The 22,783-nt window shown below is 46.5% G+C and overlaps 1 protein-coding gene across 2 annotated transcripts in view; it reads left to right on the forward strand.

Moving 5' to 3' along the window:
• The window catches only part of LOC144121302 (uncharacterized), a 118,003-nt gene that overhangs the window by 86,092 nt on the left and 9,128 nt on the right, over window positions 1-22,783 (forward strand). Inside the window, exons 1-6 of one of the 2 annotated variants that reach the window (XM_077654446.1) lie at window positions 760-804; window positions 5,142-5,549; window positions 7,626-7,755; window positions 9,559-9,615; window positions 12,246-12,509; window positions 15,400-15,641. In XM_077654446.1, coding sequence (XP_077510572.1) covers window positions 772-804; window positions 5,142-5,549; window positions 7,626-7,755; window positions 9,559-9,615; window positions 12,246-12,509; window positions 15,400-15,635 — 1,128 coding nt within the window. In that variant the 5' untranslated portion in view covers window positions 760-771 and the 3' untranslated portion in view covers window positions 15,636-15,641. Of the gene's footprint in view, window positions 1-759; window positions 805-5,141; window positions 5,550-7,625; window positions 7,756-9,558; window positions 9,616-12,245; window positions 12,510-15,399; window positions 15,642-22,783 lie in introns of those variants that run through there. The other variant, XM_077654445.1, reaches the window with a different exon arrangement.

Raw genomic sequence — 22,783 nt, forward strand, 5'->3', positions numbered from 1 at the left:
CTGGGTTTCCGTGTCGCATTGGTGCCACTTCCCGCTTGACGTGCGCCACCCTCGCTCACTGTCCGCAGGCCATCCAAGGCTGCAGGGAAGGCTCGGGTGTGCGCTGCCTGTTCGACGCATTTCGGACGCGGGCTTGCTATAGGCGCGCAGTCCAGGCGCCGCCGGGCTGGTCGTCCGTTTCGCCGGCGCACGTTCGCGTCGCAGAGGAAATAGGGGCAGAAGAAATTAGCCTGGCGTGAAAAAAACAAATGCGTCCATGTGTAGCGGCTCTGAACGTGCGTTTACGAGAAGAGTGATGGGGTTAAAAAAACAACCTGGTCGTCATTGAAGATGTTGCAATAAATTAGTCGGTCGGTCGAATTAATTAACTAATTAATTAATTAATCAGTCGTTACTACGCAATCTGTGCTCTCTCAATTTTCATTATTATGGTTTGGTTTTATTTGGTTTATGGGAGTTTCACAACCCAAAACGACTCGGGCTATGAGGGACGTCATAGTGAAGGCCTCCAGAAATTTCTATCACCTGGGGTTCTTTTACGTTCACTGATATCGCACAGTACACGGGCCTCCAGAATTTCGCCTTGATCGAAATTCGGCCTCCGCGGCCGGAATCGAACACGCGTCTTTCGGGTCAGCAGCCCAGCGCCATAAGCACTGAGCCACCGTATCATCATTATGAATATCCTTGATGCCCCCTTGTAATTCCGAATGGCTGCCCGTCCTTCGTGGCGCGACATTTTCGAAGAGAAAGAAGCGAACCACATCGAACATGGGTGCTTCTCTTGCTCCGGAAGGATCCGAGGTATGGCTCTCGTCTCCTGCTTGGGCCGATCGGTCTCTCTCAGCTGGACGTGGCAGAATCACCGCGGACGTCAACGCCAGCCGCGCTTGTTGTACGATGCTGTAATCCTAGCGGTTCTTTCGGCCTGTATGTAGGCACCCCTACAGCCACTCAGGCGTCCGCATACGTATATGATCAAACAGGTTACCCCGCTGCAATGACGAAGCGTCAGCCTTCGCTTACGCATTTTTCGTTGCACGAACTATATACAGGGTGTTTCACTAAAAACTGTCGGCAATTTTTGTTTAAAAAATGGCCATTTTAAGGTTACAGGAGCGCTCTCTTCGGCATATGATCGACAGCGGTGGTGGGAATTAGAATACAGCTGAGACGTTAACTCGCAGGCTTGGTAACTAATATCGAATAGTTAGCTTTTAACTGTCACAGTTAGGTTACTCATTTACTGAGGTTTGTAGCCCATCCGTAAGTGATATCCATATCAATTTTTAGATATCCGAAAATGACGTTCTCGTCGCCGCTCAGTGCAAGGAATTTGGGGGCCGCGTACGGGCGAAGCCGAAACAGTACGACCGATAAGAGCACTAGCCACGCCTATGGAAGCGCCTCACATAGCGCCGCGCGTGTCACTTGGTGTCTGGCCGCTCGCTGCTCCCGCATGGGTAGCCCGGGTGCTGGGAAATTGTCACGTGACACCCAAATCAAAGCCTGGCTCTTGGCTTTAGCAGCGTCATGTGCGGAAGTAGATGACTGCAAACAACTTTTGACTTTATATGCCTGTTGTGAGCCCTCGTTGACTGTGGTGTACCTCGACCACAGCGCAAACACTCTGCTCCGATTGATGCCATCAGTGAGGGGTTCAGTGCAAGCGACCAAGTAGAGGTTACGGAGAACGGTGCTTTTGGGTCGAACGCATGTTTCCCATGGTGCGTTGGAAATACGTTCTTTCGACACGATCTGTAAAAGACCAAAACCTGCTCGCGCAGCTGCGTATAGTGACTAAAAAAGCGCGGCAAATAAGGTAAGAACCGCGCGTTTCTTTTTTTTTTTCATTTATCTTCCGCAGTGCGTCCTGCTTAGCTGCTTTTTCGTAAGCCGTTACTCCGTGTGGCCGTCTTTAATTTTGTAGCTACGGTGCTTCAGTTTTCCATCCACGTTTGCAGCAGATTTTTGTCTCAGAGCTTGAAGCCTCGCATGCTTCAGTGACACGGAGGGTCGCGCTCGCTGCAGTTGTTCTCCCGTTTTCGGCCTCGCTTATTCCATTAGAACCGCTGAAGAAGGAACTGCATTCGATAGCTCGACGGGTAGCCGCCTGTTCCGAGTTCGTCTCTGATAGTGCTTCTTTTCTGTTGTGTTTACAGAACCGGTTTTGTCAAGCATTGCTGCGATTTGAGTGCTGTCGCCGGCAACTTCTTTGCTTGTGTAGTAGGAGCCTCTTGTACACAATGAGCAGTTTACTTCTGCTGCCGGAACGAGCCCGGGTCGGGCCTCAAGCCGATCTTGGAGGGCCGGACCCGGGCTTAGTGGAGTGATAATGTAGCTTGCTCGGGGCGGGCCCGCGTGGGCTGGGCTTGAACTTTGAGCCACGGGCCTGGGCGGGGGATTCAGAATGAGGCCCCTGCAGTTAGTTCTCTAGTTCAGATTTGCGCCCGAACCGCCGCTCTTTTTCTTCTTTAATTCCCTCCTTTCCTTCATGGCGCGGTTGAGGTGTCCACCGAGAAGTGAGGCAGTTACTGCGCCACTTCCTTTCCACATAACCAATTTTCACCGCGCTTTCTTGGCTGCCTGTACAGTGGTGCGCAGCCTCGCCTAGAGGTGGTGGTGGTGAAAAGCATTTATTTAGCTATATATACAGAGAGGTGCTCGGGGAGAGTCCCCTAGGGGGTCTCGCCTCTTACAATACAAGGCGGAGTCCCACATTCCCGGACCTCGTTGGTCCTGACCGCTGCGCAGGTCCGCCGAACCAGGGCCTGTTGGGCGATAGTTCCTGGCAGCCGAGCAGATCCGCCTCCCAGTCCTCTAGGGTAGGGGAAGGGGTGGTGTGGGGGGGGGAGAGGATTTTAAGAGCGTTAGCTCTTACTCATCACGTTTCGTGATTTCGTGGGGCCTGCTACTGCCCTGAGATCACAGCGCCATCTCTGGCAGCAACTAAAAAACAGCACATCTGGCACCGAGACTTGTAGCGCCATCTACAATAGCATTGTAGAAACAACCACCTGGCGCGTGCCAATGATGACGTCATGGTTCAATATGGTGGATAGAGGCGGAACTATGTGAGTATGACGTCATTGGACAAAATGGAGGCATAGTTTCGGTTTCTCAAATCCAGGATGGCGGTCATTAAAATTGCTTGTGCCCTCCAACCCAGTTCCCCCTCCCCCCAAAAAAATATCCTATAGCATGAGGAAAACTACCGTTATGGGACCGCTTCAGTGTATACATTCTTTCCGCTATATATATATATATATATATATATATATATATATATATATATATATATATATATATATATATATATATATATATATATATATATATATATATATATATATAATATATATATATATAGTGATGAAGTTGTACGGTGTTGAGCAAGGTAGTACTCGCACCTGCTACTGGGCGTGCGCAGCAGGCATATATATATATATATATATATATATATATGTATATATATATATATATATATATATATATATATATATATATATATATATATATATATATATATGTACGCACATGCACGCACGCACACGCACACACTCGGACAAGAAGGGGCACCCATCCGAGGACAGTTCTGTACCGAATTTGGGAGGAAAATAAAACCCTATGGGTTGTGGTATAGGAATAAAACAATTAAATAATAGGTAAACATTGTATACATGCAAATACTAACTGAAGCGTTACCATATCGCACTGCAAGGCAAATTCTAGGACCACATTGACCCTCCAAACGAAGCAAATTCCGTTTGGGACGTATCTTGAGGGCGTTTAACTCAACAACTGGTGCGTTCTTCTTTGCTTTCTTCGTCTAGTAAGCCAAACAGCTAACGCCTATTACTTCAACGTCTTCCAGACAGTGGCGGCCTTTTTGCCTGTATGCCCAAACCATGTGAAAGGTGTCGGCCACCTCCTCACAGAATGAGCAGCGGCCGTCAAAAGAAGAATCAAAGTGCTTGAGAACCGCCGGGCGCAGCAGGGTGTTTGTAATGAGCCTAGGAGAGTTCGTTTGCCAGCTTTACCCAGTCCCTTCATAGGAACCGGCTAGCACTGGCGTTCGGCACGATAGTGCTCATTAACATCTTTAAAAGAAAGATGGCTGTGATATGTGTTAAGGTCCTCCCAAGGAATGCCTGATGCCCGGTAAGTAAGTGCGCAGGCTGCCTCACGGGCGGCTTTGTTACCTGGTATGCCTTGGTGGCCGGGGATTCATATGATTGAGTGATGAGTTGGATCGCAGTCGCGAGCACTGTGGCAAAGAATTTGGTGAGCAAGTGGAGTGATCCAACCGAACTCAAAGTTGCAACAGGCTCTGCGAGTCTGTGAGCATGACGTTCGACCCCTTCCGACTAAGATCAACAAGGAGGACCATAATGGCCGGCGCCAGGCACGGGCGGGTGCCCTGCACCGCCACTATGGCTCAAAGAAACACGTCTTCTTTGCCAACATTGCACGCCCCTACCACTGCAGGGGGGAATTGTACACGGCTGCAGTCATACACGAGGGAAAACAGGTGGACGGCCTCTCGTTCAGAGCGCCCAGTTCAAAGGCAATGGCTGGACAAGGAAGCGATGAGCAGGCATCCCTCTGATTTTGCCGCGCATGCCCATGGGACGCATAACTCAAACTTGACCCCTAACGTAGGTGGTGCTGACTTGCTCTGCAGAGCACCATTGGCGTGCTCTAGACAGGGCTGCTCACCACTGTGTCGTAAATCAGTCTACAAGCCGTGATAGCTAACACAGGTTGTGCATATCCGCAGATATAAGCCACTGTACCAAATCGGGGCGTAAGCGGGGCTTCACCTTTTTTGGCAGAAACCGATAATACAGCTGGGTATACCAACTGTGCCACGCAAAGTGGCGCACAGTTTGGTCGCGCTGTGTTCAAAACCATTCATATTGCCGCAAATCTTTTAGTGTTTGTTCACTCTTCAAAGCTTCCGGCACGCTGCTTTATCGCTTTGCTTGCAATGCAAGACATGACCAGATTTGTCTCGAGTGGTCGGATCCTGGCGGAGCCGGTCCTACGTTGTTCCAGAATGTTGTAACTTTGCACGGTTTATCCAGAATGTTTGTCTCTAGTCCTCGACAGAGTGCTGATGGTGTCACTCGCACATGCAGGTGTTCGCGCACAAGTCTGCGATGCAGCAGCACTCGCGCGAGGCCCACCGGGGCGACCTGAAGCCGCATCAGTGCGGCCAGTGCCTCAAGTCGTTCTCGTCGACCCACCAGCTGGCGCAGCATGTGCGCATCCACACTGGCGAGAAGCCGTACAAGTGCTCCTACTGCGACCGCCGCTTCAAGCAGCTCTCGCATGTACAGCAGCACACTCGCCTGCACACCGGCGAGCGGCCCTACAAGTGCCACGTTGCCGAGTGTGGCCGGGCATTCATCCAGCTGTCCAACTTGCAGCAGCATTTGCGAAATCATGACAGCCAAATGGAACGCGCCAAGAGCCGACCCTTCCACTGCAACATCTGCGGCAAGGGCTTCGCGTCGGATAGCAGTCTGCGGACTCACAGATCCAAGGTGTTTGCTCCTCTTTTGTTCTCATTATATGTGCATGTGTTATTGGATAGACAAATGGTGAATCTGCACATAACATTCATACGCTATGTTTAATTCCACATGGTGCATTAAAACTGGCTGCCTAAATTTACCTACACTTGTCATGTGAAGGCAGGATAACCGCTGGTCCTTAAGGGTAACAGAGTGGATTCCAAGAGAAGGCAAGCGTAGCATGGGGTGGCAGAAAGTTAGACGGGTGGATGAGGTTAAGAAGTTCCCGGCCGTACGGTGGTCGCAGCTGGTGAAGGACAGGCTTAGTTGGAGAGACATGGGAGAGGCCTTTGCACTGCAGTGGGCTTAGTCAGGGTGATGATGATGATGATATCACTGCAAAGGCACTGGCAGTGCCATGGATTTAGATCAGAATGAAGGCAACTATGACTCGCAGTAAAGAAGGATCCGCTGTGGTTAAAGGTGTATTGGTAAAAGTCAGTACACACAACAGTTATGCCATTTTATAGCTCCCCCTTTTTTTGTTGTGCAGGAGCTTAAAGGTATGCAAACTTCTGAAGTTACACATCAGTTGTTTTTGTGACCAGCCATGCCTAGATGCATGAATGTATGGATGAGCTAAGTGTTGTTGCTGGTTGCACAGCCAGTCCATGCACTTCACGCAAATGATTAATGTAGTGACAGTGCATCATGGAAACATGGCACATCATTAGTTCGTGTGTGGCACTCTAGCACTTCCTTGTGTTGTCTCCAGGTGTTGCTGTGGGAATCAGTGCTGACGGGCAGAACCCTTGTTCCAGCTTTTGTGCTAGTGACTTTTGTAAATATAACCTCGTTGGTACATTCCCGGTTCATTCGATTATCCGGTTCATACGCTCAATTGCGCGAGGAGTAAAAATTTACCCCCAGAGTTATGCTACTTTTCCTCTCGTTATACTTTCCTGGATAACACGATTTCAATATTGTGATGAATTCTAATCGTATAATACCTGTACGTTTACCGGCCAACTGCACATGTCCAAACATACTAGCAGACCGAACCTAAGTGCACGTGACATGAGGTGGAGTGGAATGGCACTCGCCTGCCGTGGCGGCTTCTCTGCAGTGCTGAGGTGTAAAGGGGCAAAGCATTTAAAAAAAAATAAGGTGCCTAATTAGGAGGGTCTTTCCCGTGGAGAAGTGACATGAAGAGAAACCCAGTGGCTTCTTTGTAGTGCCTAGGGACAAGGGGGTGAAGCAACCGAGAACTACAACGATGCGTTTGCATATATACGGGTGTGGTCAAAAGTAAATGAAGCACGCAATTGTCTTCGAATATTTTTCACGCGCTGCCTAATTGATATTTCCGGCAATAGTATGTGCGTGCTGGTAGTGGACGTGGCTTTCTCGTGGACAGTGTTTCTTCATTTCCAATTGGGAAGGCGTGATCGCACTTAGAACAAGATAGCGTGCTCCGTTTACTTATGTCCACACTTGTACGTGCCGGGTCTGGGGAATGCAGCATGAAAAGCGGGTACGCTGCAACAGTCAGCCGTTGCAGAGGCTTCTACATTGTGCAATGGTGTAAGGGTGCGAAGCATCTAAAAACAACGCGGCGGGGATCCTGGCTCGCCATTGCTGTCCTCGGCCGGATGTGTTGCGAAGTTTCTTCTTTGCAAAAGACAACACAACGATGGTCTGAATTCTGCGAGCACTAAAAAGAAAGGAGCTGTTCATACCTTGTGCCGCGAAGTTCTTTTTGACGTTTCTTGTGCAGCGAAACTGTCAATAAATGCCTTCGTACCTCATTCAACAGTCATTGAAACTTGGTTAATTAAATACTTGATTGGGCTGTTATGTTGCAAGGGTAAGACTGTTTTTTTTGTGGGTTTACTTGCATTGGTGATAAAGATTTTATTGACAGAATAGTGCAGACAGCTTTTGCAACTGGACCATATATTAGTATGGCAAAAAAATGCAGTGCTCTGCAGCTGGGCACTGTCAGCAGAAAGGGTTGTGTGCATCATAAGTAGAAGTGCCTTATTGCGCTAAATACCTCACAAACATTCTTTAGTCAGTAACTAATGCATCATGTGTTGCTTGCAGCAACACGCGGCACTGGTTGGAGGACCAGCATCGCAGTCTTGCCCGATCTGCCACAGGATCTGCGTCAACGCTGAAGCCCTTATGGAGCACATGCGCATTTCACACAAGGAGCCACCAGGCACCACACCAGGTACGAGATAAAATGATGGTAGCACTGAACTAGTCATGTCTTGCCAGCTTCTCTGCATGAAGTATACGAGTTCTTACTCTGTTCTTTTTTAGAAATGCTTGTCAGCTTTGAGGGACATGGCAGTAGCTGAGCAAAAGTGCATTTTATGCCTGACTGGACTTCTATGGAAATGGCCCTGTGTTAAATAATTCTGCATATACTACATCAGCTCATTCTTGTTTGTAAATGTCCACTTAGTACACTAACAACAGTATACAATAAGTAATGCATATGAGACATTTGCTGAATTTGCATCACTGAAAGCACAGGAATTCAAAAGCTTAAAAATTTTTGCTGGCTTTAGAAACCAGCTTGCATATTGTGAAAAGGTGCTTTCAGTTATTCTAGTGTCTAGTGATGCTATGCTTTAGTGAGGAGTGGTGCTGTGCAACTGAGCAGTTTTACACACGTAGTATGACTGTGCAGCCAGGTATGTGTAGACACCTGATGTGTGCAAGTATTCCTTGCCCTTTAAAATTAAATCATGAACCTCCTGCAGTTACATAGACTGAAATGCACTTAGTCTTTTTCACTGTATTGAAGACAGGCTGCCATTTCATTTTAGAAGCTTTTACTGCACTTGTATGTACTGTGACAAGGTTTAGCACAAATAAAGCTCAGGACAATATTGTGCTGCCTTTCTTTGTATCGAGTTTAGTATAGATAATGCTCAATTCGATCATAGAGAACATTTAAAGAAAAGGACTATTTTCACGGCAAATACTGACGCTGATCTGCAAACAGCAGCTGTTGGAGACCAGGGATGCTAGCAAAGGTGGCTGGGGGGATTAGGCACCCACCTGCTGAGCACGAGAACACGGTACCGGTCACAGTGGCTATGTTTTGATAGATGCGAAACATAAATGGTGCCTGCGTGACCTCAGCGCACGCTGGAGAAGCCCAGGTTGTCGAAATCATTTTGGAGCCCTCTGCTACGGCCCCTCTTTCTCTCTTCCTTCCTTCCTTCCTCACTCCCTCCTCATGGGCAACAACTTAGTGCATTGTAAAAGCGTTTCACAAGTGAGAAACAGGGAACAAAGTGTTTCAGTCCTTTGCTGCCCTAAAATTGATGTGGCTTGGGCTTGGCTATCATTTTTCATGCTTGACTCAGTTTGCAGCACACCTTGCAGCACCTCGTAAGTGCTTCAGAAGTCACTCTCCTTTCTTGTCAGCCCCAGCATATGTGCTGCAGCAGAAATGCATTAAAGGGACACTGAGGAGAAATTGAAGTTGGCTTGTATCCATAGAATAGCAGCCCCTGATCACAAAAACGCCACTCTTCCTGAAAACAAAACTCTCGTAAGGTAGAAAATAGCAAGAACCAAAATACAGGTATCGCCGCCACAGGCCAATCTCGCAAGTACAAGCGTGATGACTTCCTTGGACAAGAGGCGCCACCTTGGAGGAATTTTCCTTACTTCATGGAAGCCACGAATCTCTGAGGTTTGCAAAGGAAGGTTGCACACAGCATCGCTAGCCGTCAGAAATCACGGAGTCTGCGTTTACGTCACGATTCACGTCACTCCGTTCTGTGACGTCATATAAGTTGCCGTGGCGTCATAAGAGTTTCCTGAGTTTGAATCAGAGGGGCGGGAAAAACTTTTTCAATTTCGAATCCAAATTTCTTTGAAATAAATGCATCTTTCGCACCCGGACAGGTGGCAACAAAGCCATGAAATGCCGAACTATCAGATTTTGCTAACAAAAAAAATTGATAGAGTTCTCCTCAGTGTCCCTTTAAAGTAGTCTATTTTTCTAATGCAGGTGCAACATGGACTGCTGGTGACACTCCAGGTAGCACTCAGTCCTCAGGAGACCAAGGTTAGCATTTTGCCAATGCAGACTCTGTGCGTGTTCCCTGCTGAGCACACACACACCGGCTAAGGAAAGGGCATAGTCTTCTATTTAGCAAACTCACTTTTAATGCTTTTTGGCACAGATAATGAATTGTTCCAGTACATGTTGAGCACCCGAGGGATGTTTTTCTGTGGACTGCGGTTGACAACGGCATCTTGCACCTTAGTAGATGAAGTAACCTCAGATATTCATCAGGCATGCAATGGACATCATTTTGGGAATTGCAGATATTTGTCAGTCACCCCTGGGAGTCCACCAGAAATTACCTGGATGCCTGTTGGCTGTTTTTGATATGTTTATTGGATGTCCAGAGTGGAACGTTACTTACTGTACCCGAAATAATCCTCAAGGATAAATGCATATTTCGCATTGTTTCAGGTAAGGTACTATTTCACACAGCCTGGGTTCAACAGCGTTCTCTCAGTAGCATTCATGCACAGTCACAGAAACTCATTACAGCGACATACTAGGTAAGGGTAGTGACCTGCTCATATACCAATTAAATTTGGATGCCCTTTTAGTAGTAAATGCCCTTGAAAGTAGTAAATGAGATTTTTGAGAAGGATAATTGCAGAAAGATGCTGAGTACTATATGTTGGAATTTTATGGTGTTTACAGAAAGACTCATATGTCACTTGCAAATAAACTTACCATACAGAAACTGTGTTTTATTTTAAATCATGGACTTTTAATTTTTTGCTTTTATTATTCAGTATGCTATGCCTTTGCAAATATCTACATAAAGTCTCTTTTTGCATCTAAAAATTGGCTGAGAGATAATGTGGATGTGTCCTTTGGATGCTCAGTGTAAACACCTGCGTGGCTGGATATTTGAATTTGTTACCATATGTCCCATGGATATCTCTTTGCTACTTGGATTATTCACTTCTGGATGAGTTGCGCCAAGGAATCTATAGTGCCAATGCAGTGTTGCGCAGTCAACTTTGAGTGTGTAGCCTAGTTGCTTTACGTTTTGCCTTTATCTGTTTGGACCACTCTGTTTGGACCAGCTAGTTTTGAAGTTAAACTAAATCAAGTTTATTATCAACATTTGTATAGTGTTGATGATGCCCTCCCTGGCAAAAAGCTGTCAACATGGCTTGACTTGGCCAGGGTGCCATTTTTGCAGTGGCAGCACCACATGTAAAGGAAAAGGAATACGTCTACTTAGGACAGGTAGTGACAGCTGATCCGGATCATGAGAGGGAAGTAACTAGAAGGATAAGAATGGGGTGGAGCACATATGGCAGGTTCTTTCCGAACATGAATGACAGTTTACCAATATTCTTCAAGTGTACAACAGCTTAATCTTACCTGTACTCACCTACGGAGCAAAAACGTGGAGGCTAACGAAAAGGGTTCAGCTTAAGTTAAGGACAACGCAGTGAGCCATGGAAGGAAAAATGATGTATGTAACGTTAAGAGACCGGAAGCGGGCAGAGTGGGTGAGGGAACAAGCATGGGTTAATGACATCCTAGTCTAAATAAACGGGAAGATATGGGCTTGGGCAGGGCATGTAATGTAAGGCAAGATAACCACTGGTCCTTAAGGTTAACGCAGTGGATTTCAAGAGAAGGCAAGCGTAGCAGGGGGTGACAGAAGGTTAGATAAACAGATGAGATTAAGAAGTTTGCGGGCATAGGGTGAGATCAGCTTTCAAAGGACAGGGTTAATTGGGGAGGCATAGGAGAGGCCTTTGCCCTGCAGTGGGTGTAGTCAGGCTAATGACGATGATGATCACCACATGTAGAGTATAGTGCACTACAAACAAAATGGTAGTACTAGTAGTATAAATGCTTTACATTCCGATACAGGTAACAAGGGAAGCAAGGAAAAAAGAAAGTAAGAAAAAAGATGTTACAAAAAACTGTGTTATGAATAAATGGCAATAGTAGTAGTACGTATAAAAGGTTTTGCAGTGAGATTCAGGTGAAAAAGGCAAACAATGACATGTGTACTCTGCTTGTTCATAAACAAAATTTACGGAACAAAACTAAAAAGGTAAATAAATGTTATGAAATCTAGTTAGCAACAAAGATGTAATGCAGATGCAACAAAGCATGTTTTTTTTTTTTTGCTGAAGATAGTAATTTGATTGCACACAGCCGCAGCTCAAACCATTCCTCAGATGTTCTGTTTTAATCTTTGGCTCTGCTGCCACTATTGTCTTGTTACTTTTAGTTTACCTATCTTATGGTGGTTCAGTGACTTTGACAGTCATCTACTGAACCCAAGGTCACAAGATCGAACTCCAGCTGCAGCAGGTACATTTCAGTAGCAGTGAAGTGCAAAAATACCCTTGTATGTTGTGATGTTAATTCATGGTAGAGAACCTCAGATGGTTAAAAATAATTAAAACCTTCCTTTTTTTGGAAGCAGCCTTTTCATACTTTCTTTGGCTGTTATCTTTTAATAGATTTGATGCAATGGCTCAAGGAGATGTGCCTGCTGGTCTTTTATTAGTTAGAACACGTTGTAATATCAGTGATGGTTGGCGAAGTCCAGGTGTGACCTGAATGACTGAGCCCATATTGTGATTTTTAAACTAAGCTGCGCAGCCTTACGTCCCTGACCATATTGTCTGTGGGTGCAGGCAAGCAGCAACAGCAGCAACAACAACAACAGCAGCAGCAGCAGCAACAGCAGCAACAACAGCAGCAACAACAGCAACAGCGGCGTGCCAACCAGCAGCAGCAGCCGCAGCTGAGCCATGCATGCCCCCTGTGTGGCAAGGTGTACGTGAATGAAGGTTCGCTGCGCAAGCACGTGAGCAGTCACCCGGAGGCAGCCTCCCTGGGCTCCCCACTGCGCATGTGGCCCTGCACTGTCTGCCACAGTGTCTTCACCCACGAGACTGGTAAAGAGAGAAGCTGGCAGACATGTTTGTTCCGGAGAGGCTGAAGCTCATGCTTTGCATGCAGTTCTGAGGTGGAGGGTGGTGAAGGCACCTCTAATCTGATGGTCATTGCATGCTCCATGAACTACCATTTTGCCCGCTTTTTACATTGTTCATGGCACCATTTTTAACAGACATCTGATGATGCCAATGCAGCATATACTAGCTGTTCTTTGAGTGCTAGGCATTGTCTTGCACACAATTGCATTTAGTTGGGCTCCAATATGAGTCTCGTGTCCTGCCTGGCTGGAGAAGAGGGTAGGTCTAAGGTATTTCTCTTGTGTCCCTTAGTTCCCACTGTTCATTTTCCCTGATAAGTGCACCAATTGGTTCTTGTAATTCTCGTTGACAATTCCTTGAATTTAAATTCCTATCTTGCCAACTGGTACATTCACAACTGTTAATAAATTGATGGTAGTCATGACACTAGTTGACCATTTGATGCTTGTGCTTCCACCCATCCTTGCCTCCAAACAAAACTGAACTAAATCAAACATAGCTACCAGCATCCTTGACAGGAGAGAGTGCATGAGACTGGACATAAAATGTGGTAAATGCTGATTAACAGCACATTTTTAACACTATGCTGAACTCATCGCTCAGAAAATTCCTTGCTTTTTCTTTATTCTAAATCAGTCTTCTTCCTGGATAGCTGCATCAACATTATGAAATTCACCAAGAGAAAACACAAACAAGGACCCGCCGCGGTGGCTCAGTGGTTAGGGCGCTCGGCTACTGATCCAGAGTTCCCGGGTTCGAACCCGACCGCGCGGCTGCGTTTTTATGGAGGAAAAACGCTAAGGCGCCCATGTGCGATGTCAGTGCACATTAAAGATCCCCAGGTGGTCGAAATTATTCCGGAGCCCTCCACTACGGCACCCCTTTCTTCCTTTCTTCTTTCACTCCCTCCCTTATCCCTTCCCTTATGGTGTGGTTCAGGTGTCCAATGATAATTGAGACAGATACTGCGCCATTTCCTTTCCCCAAAAACCAATTTTAATTATTCATGCACTTGTCAACTCCCGTCACATTAATACCTGATGCACTCTTTTTCTATTGAACAGATGGAAAGGCGAGTGATACAACCTGTGCCCCTTTTTGATTATCACAAATGCTTAAAAAATCTCTTCAGCGCACTGCTTATGATACAACTTTCAAATACTTGTTATCAAACACAGGGTGACAGCCACAAGTCTTCTGGGAAGCCAGGTTGCTACCCATGCTAGGTTTTAGCAAGTTGTCACGCGTTGTAATAATCATTGGGATATCTGGTCTCTTGGCCCACATACATTTTATCGTAGGATAGCAGAATGTCGCAAACAACTGAAGGTTCACGGGGGTCCATGAAGTGAACAGCATGCTTTTTCTTGCACCTAGGCTTCTGAGCACAGTCTCTATTGGCTTGTATTCACACATTGCTAACCTTATTAGAAACTGTGCATATATAGATGAGCGGTCCCCTTCTGCTGTACCAAATCAGTACGCTACCGGTATCAAATGCAGTTGTAATGGCATAGGAGAACTCGGGGAAATGAGTCTAGCTGTTTGGCAGGCACTAACCAGCATAATGCGTTGCTATGGTAGAATCCCAATGAAAAAAATTTACCTCCCAGGCATCTCTCAAAATTCTGGAAGAGATGGGTGATAAAAATATTCCTTGGAGGTATGGAAGTGATCCAGCCTATCTTTCATGCCATTTAGCTGCCTGGCAAGTTGCCCTTCCATGTCTGTGTGGCATCTTTTGAATTTGCTTTGAACATGGTGGCTACTGGCTGAGTTTAAAATTTTGAAGTTTTTATTTTTAATTTCTCCATTTCTCCAAGGAATATTCACAACAAAAGTGTGCCTGGCTAAACAGCAGTAGTGATTACCAGCATATATATGACATAAAGCAACTGTAATGCAAAAAACTTGGCTGGGACGTGATCAGACTGAAATAGCAAGCAAACACAGTTCGATGCATACAAAGCCACATGAAAACCACAAAGCAGGTGCAAGCAGCCACGGTGGCTCATTGGTTATGGTGCTCAGCTGCTGACCCGGAAGACTTGGGTTTGATCCCAGCTGCAGCAGTTGCATCTCGATGGAGGCGAAATGCTAAGAGACCCATGTACCGTGCGACGTCAGTGCACGTTAATGAACCCCAGGTGGTCAAAATTATCTGGAGCCCTCCACTACGATGTCCCTCATAGCCTGTGTCACTTTGGGATGTCAAAAACTATAAAACCACAAAAAACAAAGCATATGTTGCTATGCAGTAGCATTATACTCGGTACATATAAACTAAAACTGCATTTTCTCCTACCTTGTGTACGCCATATATCAGAGCACCGATTAAAGCCAATGGTGCTTGGCAATTGAGCAAAGATCTCACTTATGAACTTGTCGCCTCGCCGCACAAGTAATAAATAGGATTGGGCACATCAAATTGCAAATGTCCTTTATCAGAAAGAGCTGGTTTGTTTACAAGCTACGTGACAGCCATCACACAGTCCCTATACTATTACATAGTTTCATTCACATGGGCCAGGCAGGTGGGCTGTGCAGTTATGTTCGAGACACTCTGTGTGTGCTTCAAGCCTAACTGCAAATATGCGCACTGGTGGCTGTAACTGCACTTGCACAATGTCCATTGAGAGCGCGAGTGTCTTATCTTTGTCAGTGTGCAATGGGGTACAGCAAAAGACACTTCTACAGTTGCTGGCATAAAGGGCCTGAACTAGACAGTGGGAGACTTTTTGGATATCCCTGGTATATGATATTCTCGCTTTGATGCTGCATCTGGTTGGTATGTTGATTTGTGTTGTGTGGGCAGCAGCTCACAGATGGATCCTGTTGTGTTGTACTGCAGGGCTCCTACATCACATGGAGCACATGCGCATGGACCCAAAGCACCAGTTTGCGGCCCAGTACCTGCTGAGCCGAGCTGCCGCTGAGCGCAGAGAGAAACATGGTGGGCCCTCGGCGGGTCCCGCTGACATGCTGTCCACACCGCAGCAGCCGCAGACGGCGGCGCTGGCTGCGGCCATGCCCCCACCGCCATCCTCACTGGCTGTGCTGCAGGCCAGCCACCTGGCACACTCCTGAGGCATGGTGAGCAGTAACCCACCCGTGTACGCTGTCCAGATAGTAGAGCGCCAGGGACAATTCCAGTGAAAGAGAAAAACGAGAAACCAGTGTAGTCTTTTACATCTTTAGACTTACCTGGTTGTGCTGTACCATATCAGCTGGTGCATGTTATAATGTAAGGGAGAATTTTCGTTCGTCTGCGCTGCAGGCTCACGTAATGGCTTGTCCAGGAAGCCATTCACATTTTTGCAATAAGTGCTAATTTATTCCATAGAAACTTCAGCACCAGTAGTTATTGTAATAGCCGAAGTACCGTCCTCATCCAAGCTTATGAACTGTGCACCAGAAAATGATATTAATTCAGCCACTCCTGCATCTTGACCGTTCATAAAAGACAGCCAAAGCACAGGCTTTATGCCATTACACTTATGTTTGTCTGATATTAGACATTATACTGGCCTTTGCATGGTTTTTACTTCAGGACCTCCTCCTGTAATACCAATATCTATGTAAAATCTTGTTAATTTGAACTCTGTTAATTTGAACTCTGATAATTTGAACTCTGTTAATTTGAACTTATGGTTAATTTGAACTCTGTTAATTTGAACTTACGGTTAATTTGAACTTACGGTTAATTCGAACTGACGCCCGGGTCCCGGCACAGCTTTTTGTATTTCATTGAAGGAAAACCCGATAATTCGAAAGTCTGCATCCGCTTTTGAACTAGGAGCCCCTGGCCGACACCGCTCCTCGTAGATAGAAGTTGACCCATGGTGAGTAAAACACGCTCCAAATTTACTGGAGATGTAAAGCAATGGAAAAGAACAAAATGCCGAGTGCACGAGGCTCACGGAGCCCGCTCTCCGGTGCATGCCGTAGCAGGTTTTCGCTGCCGGAGCACTCGCCTGTGCCACTGATGCTTCGGCGCAATCCGTTCCAGGTTTTTGTTGTGCCGTGGTCACTGGGTCGCGATCATGTGGCGTACACAACGCAGTTCGGCTAGTTCGGCCAGTTCAGCGGTTCGGTCGGCTGCCGCAGTCATGCTTTTGTAGCGATAGCTACATTACGCCAGGTTTTCGCTTCTTCACCGTCACCGCACTTTCAGCCATGGCCGCACTGTGACGTCGCACTACGGCCCTCAATTCTACAGCAACTCTGCTCATCGCGGTCGCCGTGCGGCCACCGCTCCTGCCGTTGGGCACTCGCCGCGCCCTCTGTGTGATGTGGCACCACGGGCCTCGATTCTCCGGCAACTCGCCTCGTCGCGGTCGCCATACGGCCACTGCTCCTGCCGTTGGGCGCTCACTCCGCCCTCTGTATGACGACACACTCTGCGCTCTGCAGGTGTGATAACTGGGAGTATAGAAGGGCAGAGCTTGCGTCGCCGCAGCCATAGTTGAGGCCGCAGTATGGATGGTGAGAAGTCGGCCAGCCTGAAGGAGGCCAGGGATCGCCATAGAAATGAAGTAAAGAGCGAAGCCTAAGCGCAGCTGGGGGTCTGGGGTCTGTAGCTATCGCTACTCGACTAGGTTTAACCAGAACTAAACCACAGCCAATTTTTTGTTGTTGCCACTAGCTACATGGACAGCAGTGTGGAGACGTTGGGGCCTTTGAGTGATGCCGATATAATTGAGGCTTACTAATTACTTTTAATTTTGCCAACCCTTTGCCATGAGTATGTTTTGGAGCATAAATAGCGTCGTATATTCCAGCACTAAAGCTTGCTGCTCACGCGAATGCATTCCAGTACTTGTTTCTAGCGCATAACTGGCCGATTAGTTTATTTCTTTTGCCATTAGGACCACATGAGTTTAATTATCGGAATCGGCCGCCACAAACGTGTAGTAGCGCCTAGCTCGTGATAACGAGTCTAGATGTGACTGTTTCGGTTTCTGCCCGCGTGGTGAGGCGCAATGACCGCTCAGTCTAGCGCCCATTCGATAATTCAAACTTCGCTTAATTCGAACAATTTTCCGGTCTCCTTCGAGTTAAAATTAACGAGCTTTTACTGTATTCTTGTATCTCATGGTGGAACTAAATACCGTTATACTGGATATGCTATTGTTTGTATAATTGTCCCATTATTTTGCCCACTCCTGTAAGAGCCTAACTAGGCTTACAGTATGCTTAAATAAATTAAAAAAAAATGACGAGGGGAGTAAACTTTGCTCCATCAGGTAGGTATGCAGGGCTGAAGGAAATCGTTTACTTCTTGAAGCTAGCAGGAGCTGAGAGAAAATTTTTGGGACATGAAAGAAAATTCATTGTTTTAGAGCTTTAATTTGACAGATTGGCAGGAAATAGCTAAGAAGTAGGAAGTAGATTAATACTGGCAGCAACATTAAAAACCAGTCAGTGCTGACCGCTTTCTACTTTTTGCGGCATCACCTTGACGTACTGTATTTACTCAAATCTAGGCACCCCCCTTTTTTTATGATCGTGCTGCCCAAAGTGAGTGGGAGCTTAGATCTGAAAAATCTTAAAAAGACCGTCCCATCCTTCTTTTTGCAGTGATATCTCGACGAGACTGGTGCAAGAAATAACATTTTATTTGGCAATCATTCAAAACAAAACTAGCTGCAGGCAGCGCATCGACTGATTGTATCTGATAGTCACACTCACTGCTACTCAAGTCTGTCGCACCGCTTGAGCCACTGCTCTTCAGATCCCATAGCAGGCCGTCTTCCGTTCTGTTGAAGTGGTTTGTAATTGAAAATTCCTAAATGACTCGGCTGCAGTGTCGACTTGGGCCTGCTCCTACGCATCTGAATTGCACCTTCTGATGGTTGATGGTGATACTTTTTGCAGCTTTCGTGTCGAGGATGACGTATGGCGGAACTTTTGGCCGTCAGCTGTTATGCACAGCATCACTGTGACACCCTGCTTTTTGTACCCTATCATCGTTACCTTCACTTCTTTGGCTCCTATATCATTATCTGTGCACGCCCTCGGCATGTCAAAATACACCGGCGCCTCGTCAGCGTTACCGCTCTGGCCGAGCTCGTAGCTGCGTTCACTGTGGAGATCGAAAACTGATAAGTTTCTTCGAAATCAGCTGGCAGCTTTTGGCATGTCCGGCGTCTCATCAAAGAAAATTCATTTCTTCTCATCATAGTCTCCACCTAGCCCCTGCTTGAACGAAACACTTTGTGGGGAATCTGCATTCTTGTTGCAGTCTCCATTATTTTCATCTGGATTGCATCGGCGAAGACCCTGCATCGTTCGCTGTGAACAAACTCAGACTTATTTAATTTGTGAATTTGGTGCCCTCGTGTGGTCCTGTGAACTTCTAACGTGTTGCGCCGCCTTTGATAATCTGGTCTTGCTACTTCCTCCACATAATGATGCAGGTTCAGTCGATGTTGAATTTCGTGGCAGCACTGCGGTTGCCATTATCTTCAGCAAACGCGGTTACAGTAATGTGATTACAGTTTTCTTGAACTTTAAGCTGTAGGCAGCCCTCTGCAAACTCATTCAGACTTCCATTAGGGCTGTCGAGCAACTGACACCAAACAAAGCAACGCTCAGGCTGGTTTTTGGCATTTTGTGCCATTATCCTTAGTGTGGTGTTGAAACGCAGCAACACAAGAAGCCAGACATTGCGCTGGAGATGCTGTGCCACCTCGTGGCTCTGACAGCTCCAGCTCGACGACGGAATAAGCAAGCATGCATGGCGGCCTTGGTTATGTGCTCTTCCTTGCAAAAAAGGGGGTACTTAGATATGCATGCAAATTTTTTTTTTCCAAATTGTTTTGCAAAAATAGGGGGTGTTTAGAATCACGAAAATGTAGTATACATAGCTTTCACGTTTCCCATTAACACGTCTGTAAAAGAGACATGTTAATGCTAACATGAGAAGTCTTGCAAATCTCTGCTGTCAGCATATATGCACTGGGCTGCTAACCCCTGTATCAAGGCAGCATTCTCTGATGTCAAGCCAAGAGTTGGGTGCTGTGCTTGCATCTCGTGCAGCATTGCAAATATAATCAAATGCCTCAACAATGAATCGGTCTGCTACAAAACAACCTGCTTAATGGAGATAACTTGGCCTAGCTGGTTTCTTATTTTAATAGTTTGTTGTGAACACCACTGCAACGAAATTGCCTGGTTATTAGGATTTTAGTGGAGCGTACGGAGACATACGCAAAGACATAGTGAACGCTATAAAATAGCGTCCTGCGTACTGCGCATGCGCCAAACGCTATTCTAAATTGAGGTTTAGCGTACGAGCACATTACGTATGCTGTTTTTCGAATTTAGCTTGCGTGCTCTTGCTCACACTAGGAAAAATAGCCTTGTAAAGATGGTGGCGCCCATGTCACCTTTCTTCAGAGAGAATTCGTCAATGTTATTGGTTTTTAGGCATGTTCATTGGGTTGTAATGCTACACGTGATATTTGCTTTGTCTCCCCTCGCCAGCAGCATAACGAAGGAGGGATAAACTTGCCCAATTTTGATCCTGTGTAACGATTCGGCAGTTCTTAAGCCTAACAAGACATGGCCGGCTGTGGATTGCCTTGATTTGGATTTTTACGCCAAGGTAGCTTTGCCAAATGTAGTCATTTCGGCAGTAGGCAGAAGGGCCCGAAAGAACTCAACATGACGTTATAAAAAACTTGCTCGGTTCAGTTACCTAAAAGAAATTGGGCCCTGGCTTGACTTAACTGGCCATGGAACTGGCTATCTACGCAATACGACTTGGACACCCTTGGCTAAATACGAAAAATTTATCACAAAATATTTTCACGCTTTAACACCAGATGGCGCCGCTGCGACCTGCACTATTGTTGCATTCAGGTTGGCATACGATAAACTAAATGTGCTTATGCGATTTCCACTGTAGCCTCCCACTAAATGCTTGCATTCCTACAGAAATAACGCGATGACCCAAGAAAGCAAAAACAATAAAAATTAATAAGAAATACGCAACGTATGGAATGCTGACAAAACCTTTTACCAGATGCAGTCACCAAGAACACATGCCTGGAAAGGCAACTCCTAGCACTGTTTTAAGTGCGGCAAGCTTTGCGTTAGCAGTTTTATATCCAGGAACATGAGTGCAGTGACCAGTCGCCTTTGTCATCAGGAAGACTCTCAAGGCACAGTGCTTCGGAAGCTACGTTCTCATAAGCTACGTGCACAACACAAAAGCTTGAATAATGCAATACTTTTTTTATTCCACCATTGTGCCACTAGGGATAAGTTTAGAAGGGCCATGGGGATAACAGCTAGTGACATGTGCACTGAGTGCCTGGTTGTGCTCAACTATGCCTTAGCGAAAAAGAAATTGAATGTCCTTCCATGCTCGGCAAGCCTGTGGCACATCACATGCACCCTTCCCTCACTGCGGTGACTACGCACTTGTGCCACCGCACACGACGAGCAAGACAAGCCTCTTGACATGGTCACAGTTCTCACGTGCTCATGTTTTCCTGTTGGCGGCATGTCACTAGCGCATACTGATAGCAATTGACCGACCTGGTGCAGCGACGTGCCAGTTCAAATTTCTCTGCCTCCCGCCGTGGTATGATAAGGTCCCATGAATGAAACTGACTGCGGAGTACATCAAAAACTGCTTCTGTAAGGCAGCATTTAGGGACCCAGGAATGATGGAGGAGGCTGTTGAATACCATTATTATCGGATGCATATGGATTTGTGGCAACGTGTTGTAGATGCGCAGCTGACCTGACTGTCGCCGGGAATGATTTCGTTGGTGCGGATGATGATGCTGTGATTGAAAAGCCGTGCAGTGATGAAAATAATAGTACGCGAATTACGAGAACTTTCGCATTGCCAGTAATCTGATGAAGACGATGATGAGGAGGCCGACCTACGATCTGCTACCGCGCGCGCTTCTCGTGATTAGTTATATCGCATGCCAGTACCAGTACCTAGACCAAGCGTATCAGCGAGAAGTATATGACTGCGATGGAGATGCTTGGGAAGTGCAGTAATAGGGCCTAGTTTGATTAACCAGGCGCGTATAAAGGAGCTCACACTGTCCGACTTTGTATTTTTGGCTGTAAGATGGGAAGTACACTTACTACGAATCTTGAATATAACGAACGCAATCCACATGACTGTCAGGTTCGTTATAAGTGAGCTCGACTGTATTTGAACTCTACAACTCTCGTTCACTGTCTGCAGATGGTGGCGGTGGAGCAACAGTCATAGACTGACTGGCAGGCGAAGGCATGGGTTGACGGCAGCCTCGCAGCGAGTCATCACAAATGTTGCGATCACCTAGTATTAAAAACATCTCACCATCTGCACAAACGCTCCATCGTGCTGTGTGTATTAACATTTGCACACAAAAGAGAAATGGTGCAAAGCAAGTGCGAGGTTGGACAGAAAGGCGAGCACTCATACTCAGTGTGCCTGCCAGCCAGTCGCTTACGTGTGTGCACAGACACGCACATACACACTTGCGCACGCACGTATGCACACTGTAATTTCAGCTGTTTGGTGAGGACACGGCGCAGAGGCCGCATCTGTCTTGGGCACGCGCCCGTCTCAACCATGGTCTCAACGCTGCTCACTAAAACAAGCATGGCCGTGGGGCCGTCTGCTACTTGTCTGCTATGGAATGCGCCAGGTGCCTTGCACTACTTACACGAGAAGAGAACTTGCCGGGAGGCTAGTGCAGTAGTGCAGAAGAACTTGTGCAGCACGAAGTCAAATCGAGTGCTGAAGTACAGGTGGCTCTAGCTGCTTTGTCAAATCGAGTGCGAGAGTGTTGGACCTCTTGAACTCGTGCAGAAAGTGCAGCCAAATTGAGGAGACCTATAATAGGACATGCATGGAAAGGCTTGATGCTTTCTTTGGTAATAATTTCACAATACCAATGCGTTGTTATTCAAGTGCCTTTAGATGCTGCAGCATTAAAAAATAAAAGAAGCCCATGCTGACAGCATGCATAAATAAGTTGCTCTTATCTTTCTGCCATGCTTCCAGAATTATTCGACACTTACTTCACTTGTGCAACTCATTGTCCCAAGTAACTCGTCGATGGACATTCTCGAATCCCAGATATTCCTGACTTGTCACGCTGTCGGGCATGAAAATATCAGTTTAGCTTTAGTTGCGCATTCTGAGAGGTGGAAACAAAATTACTTCCACTGACTACGTGTTGTACCCACCCAGAATAAAGCTTTATTTCTGTCAA

Source organism: Amblyomma americanum, chromosome 2, assembly GCF_052857255.1.
Source record: "Amblyomma americanum isolate KBUSLIRL-KWMA chromosome 2, ASM5285725v1, whole genome shotgun sequence".
Taxonomy (NCBI): Eukaryota; Metazoa; Arthropoda; class Arachnida; order Ixodida; family Ixodidae; genus Amblyomma; species Amblyomma americanum.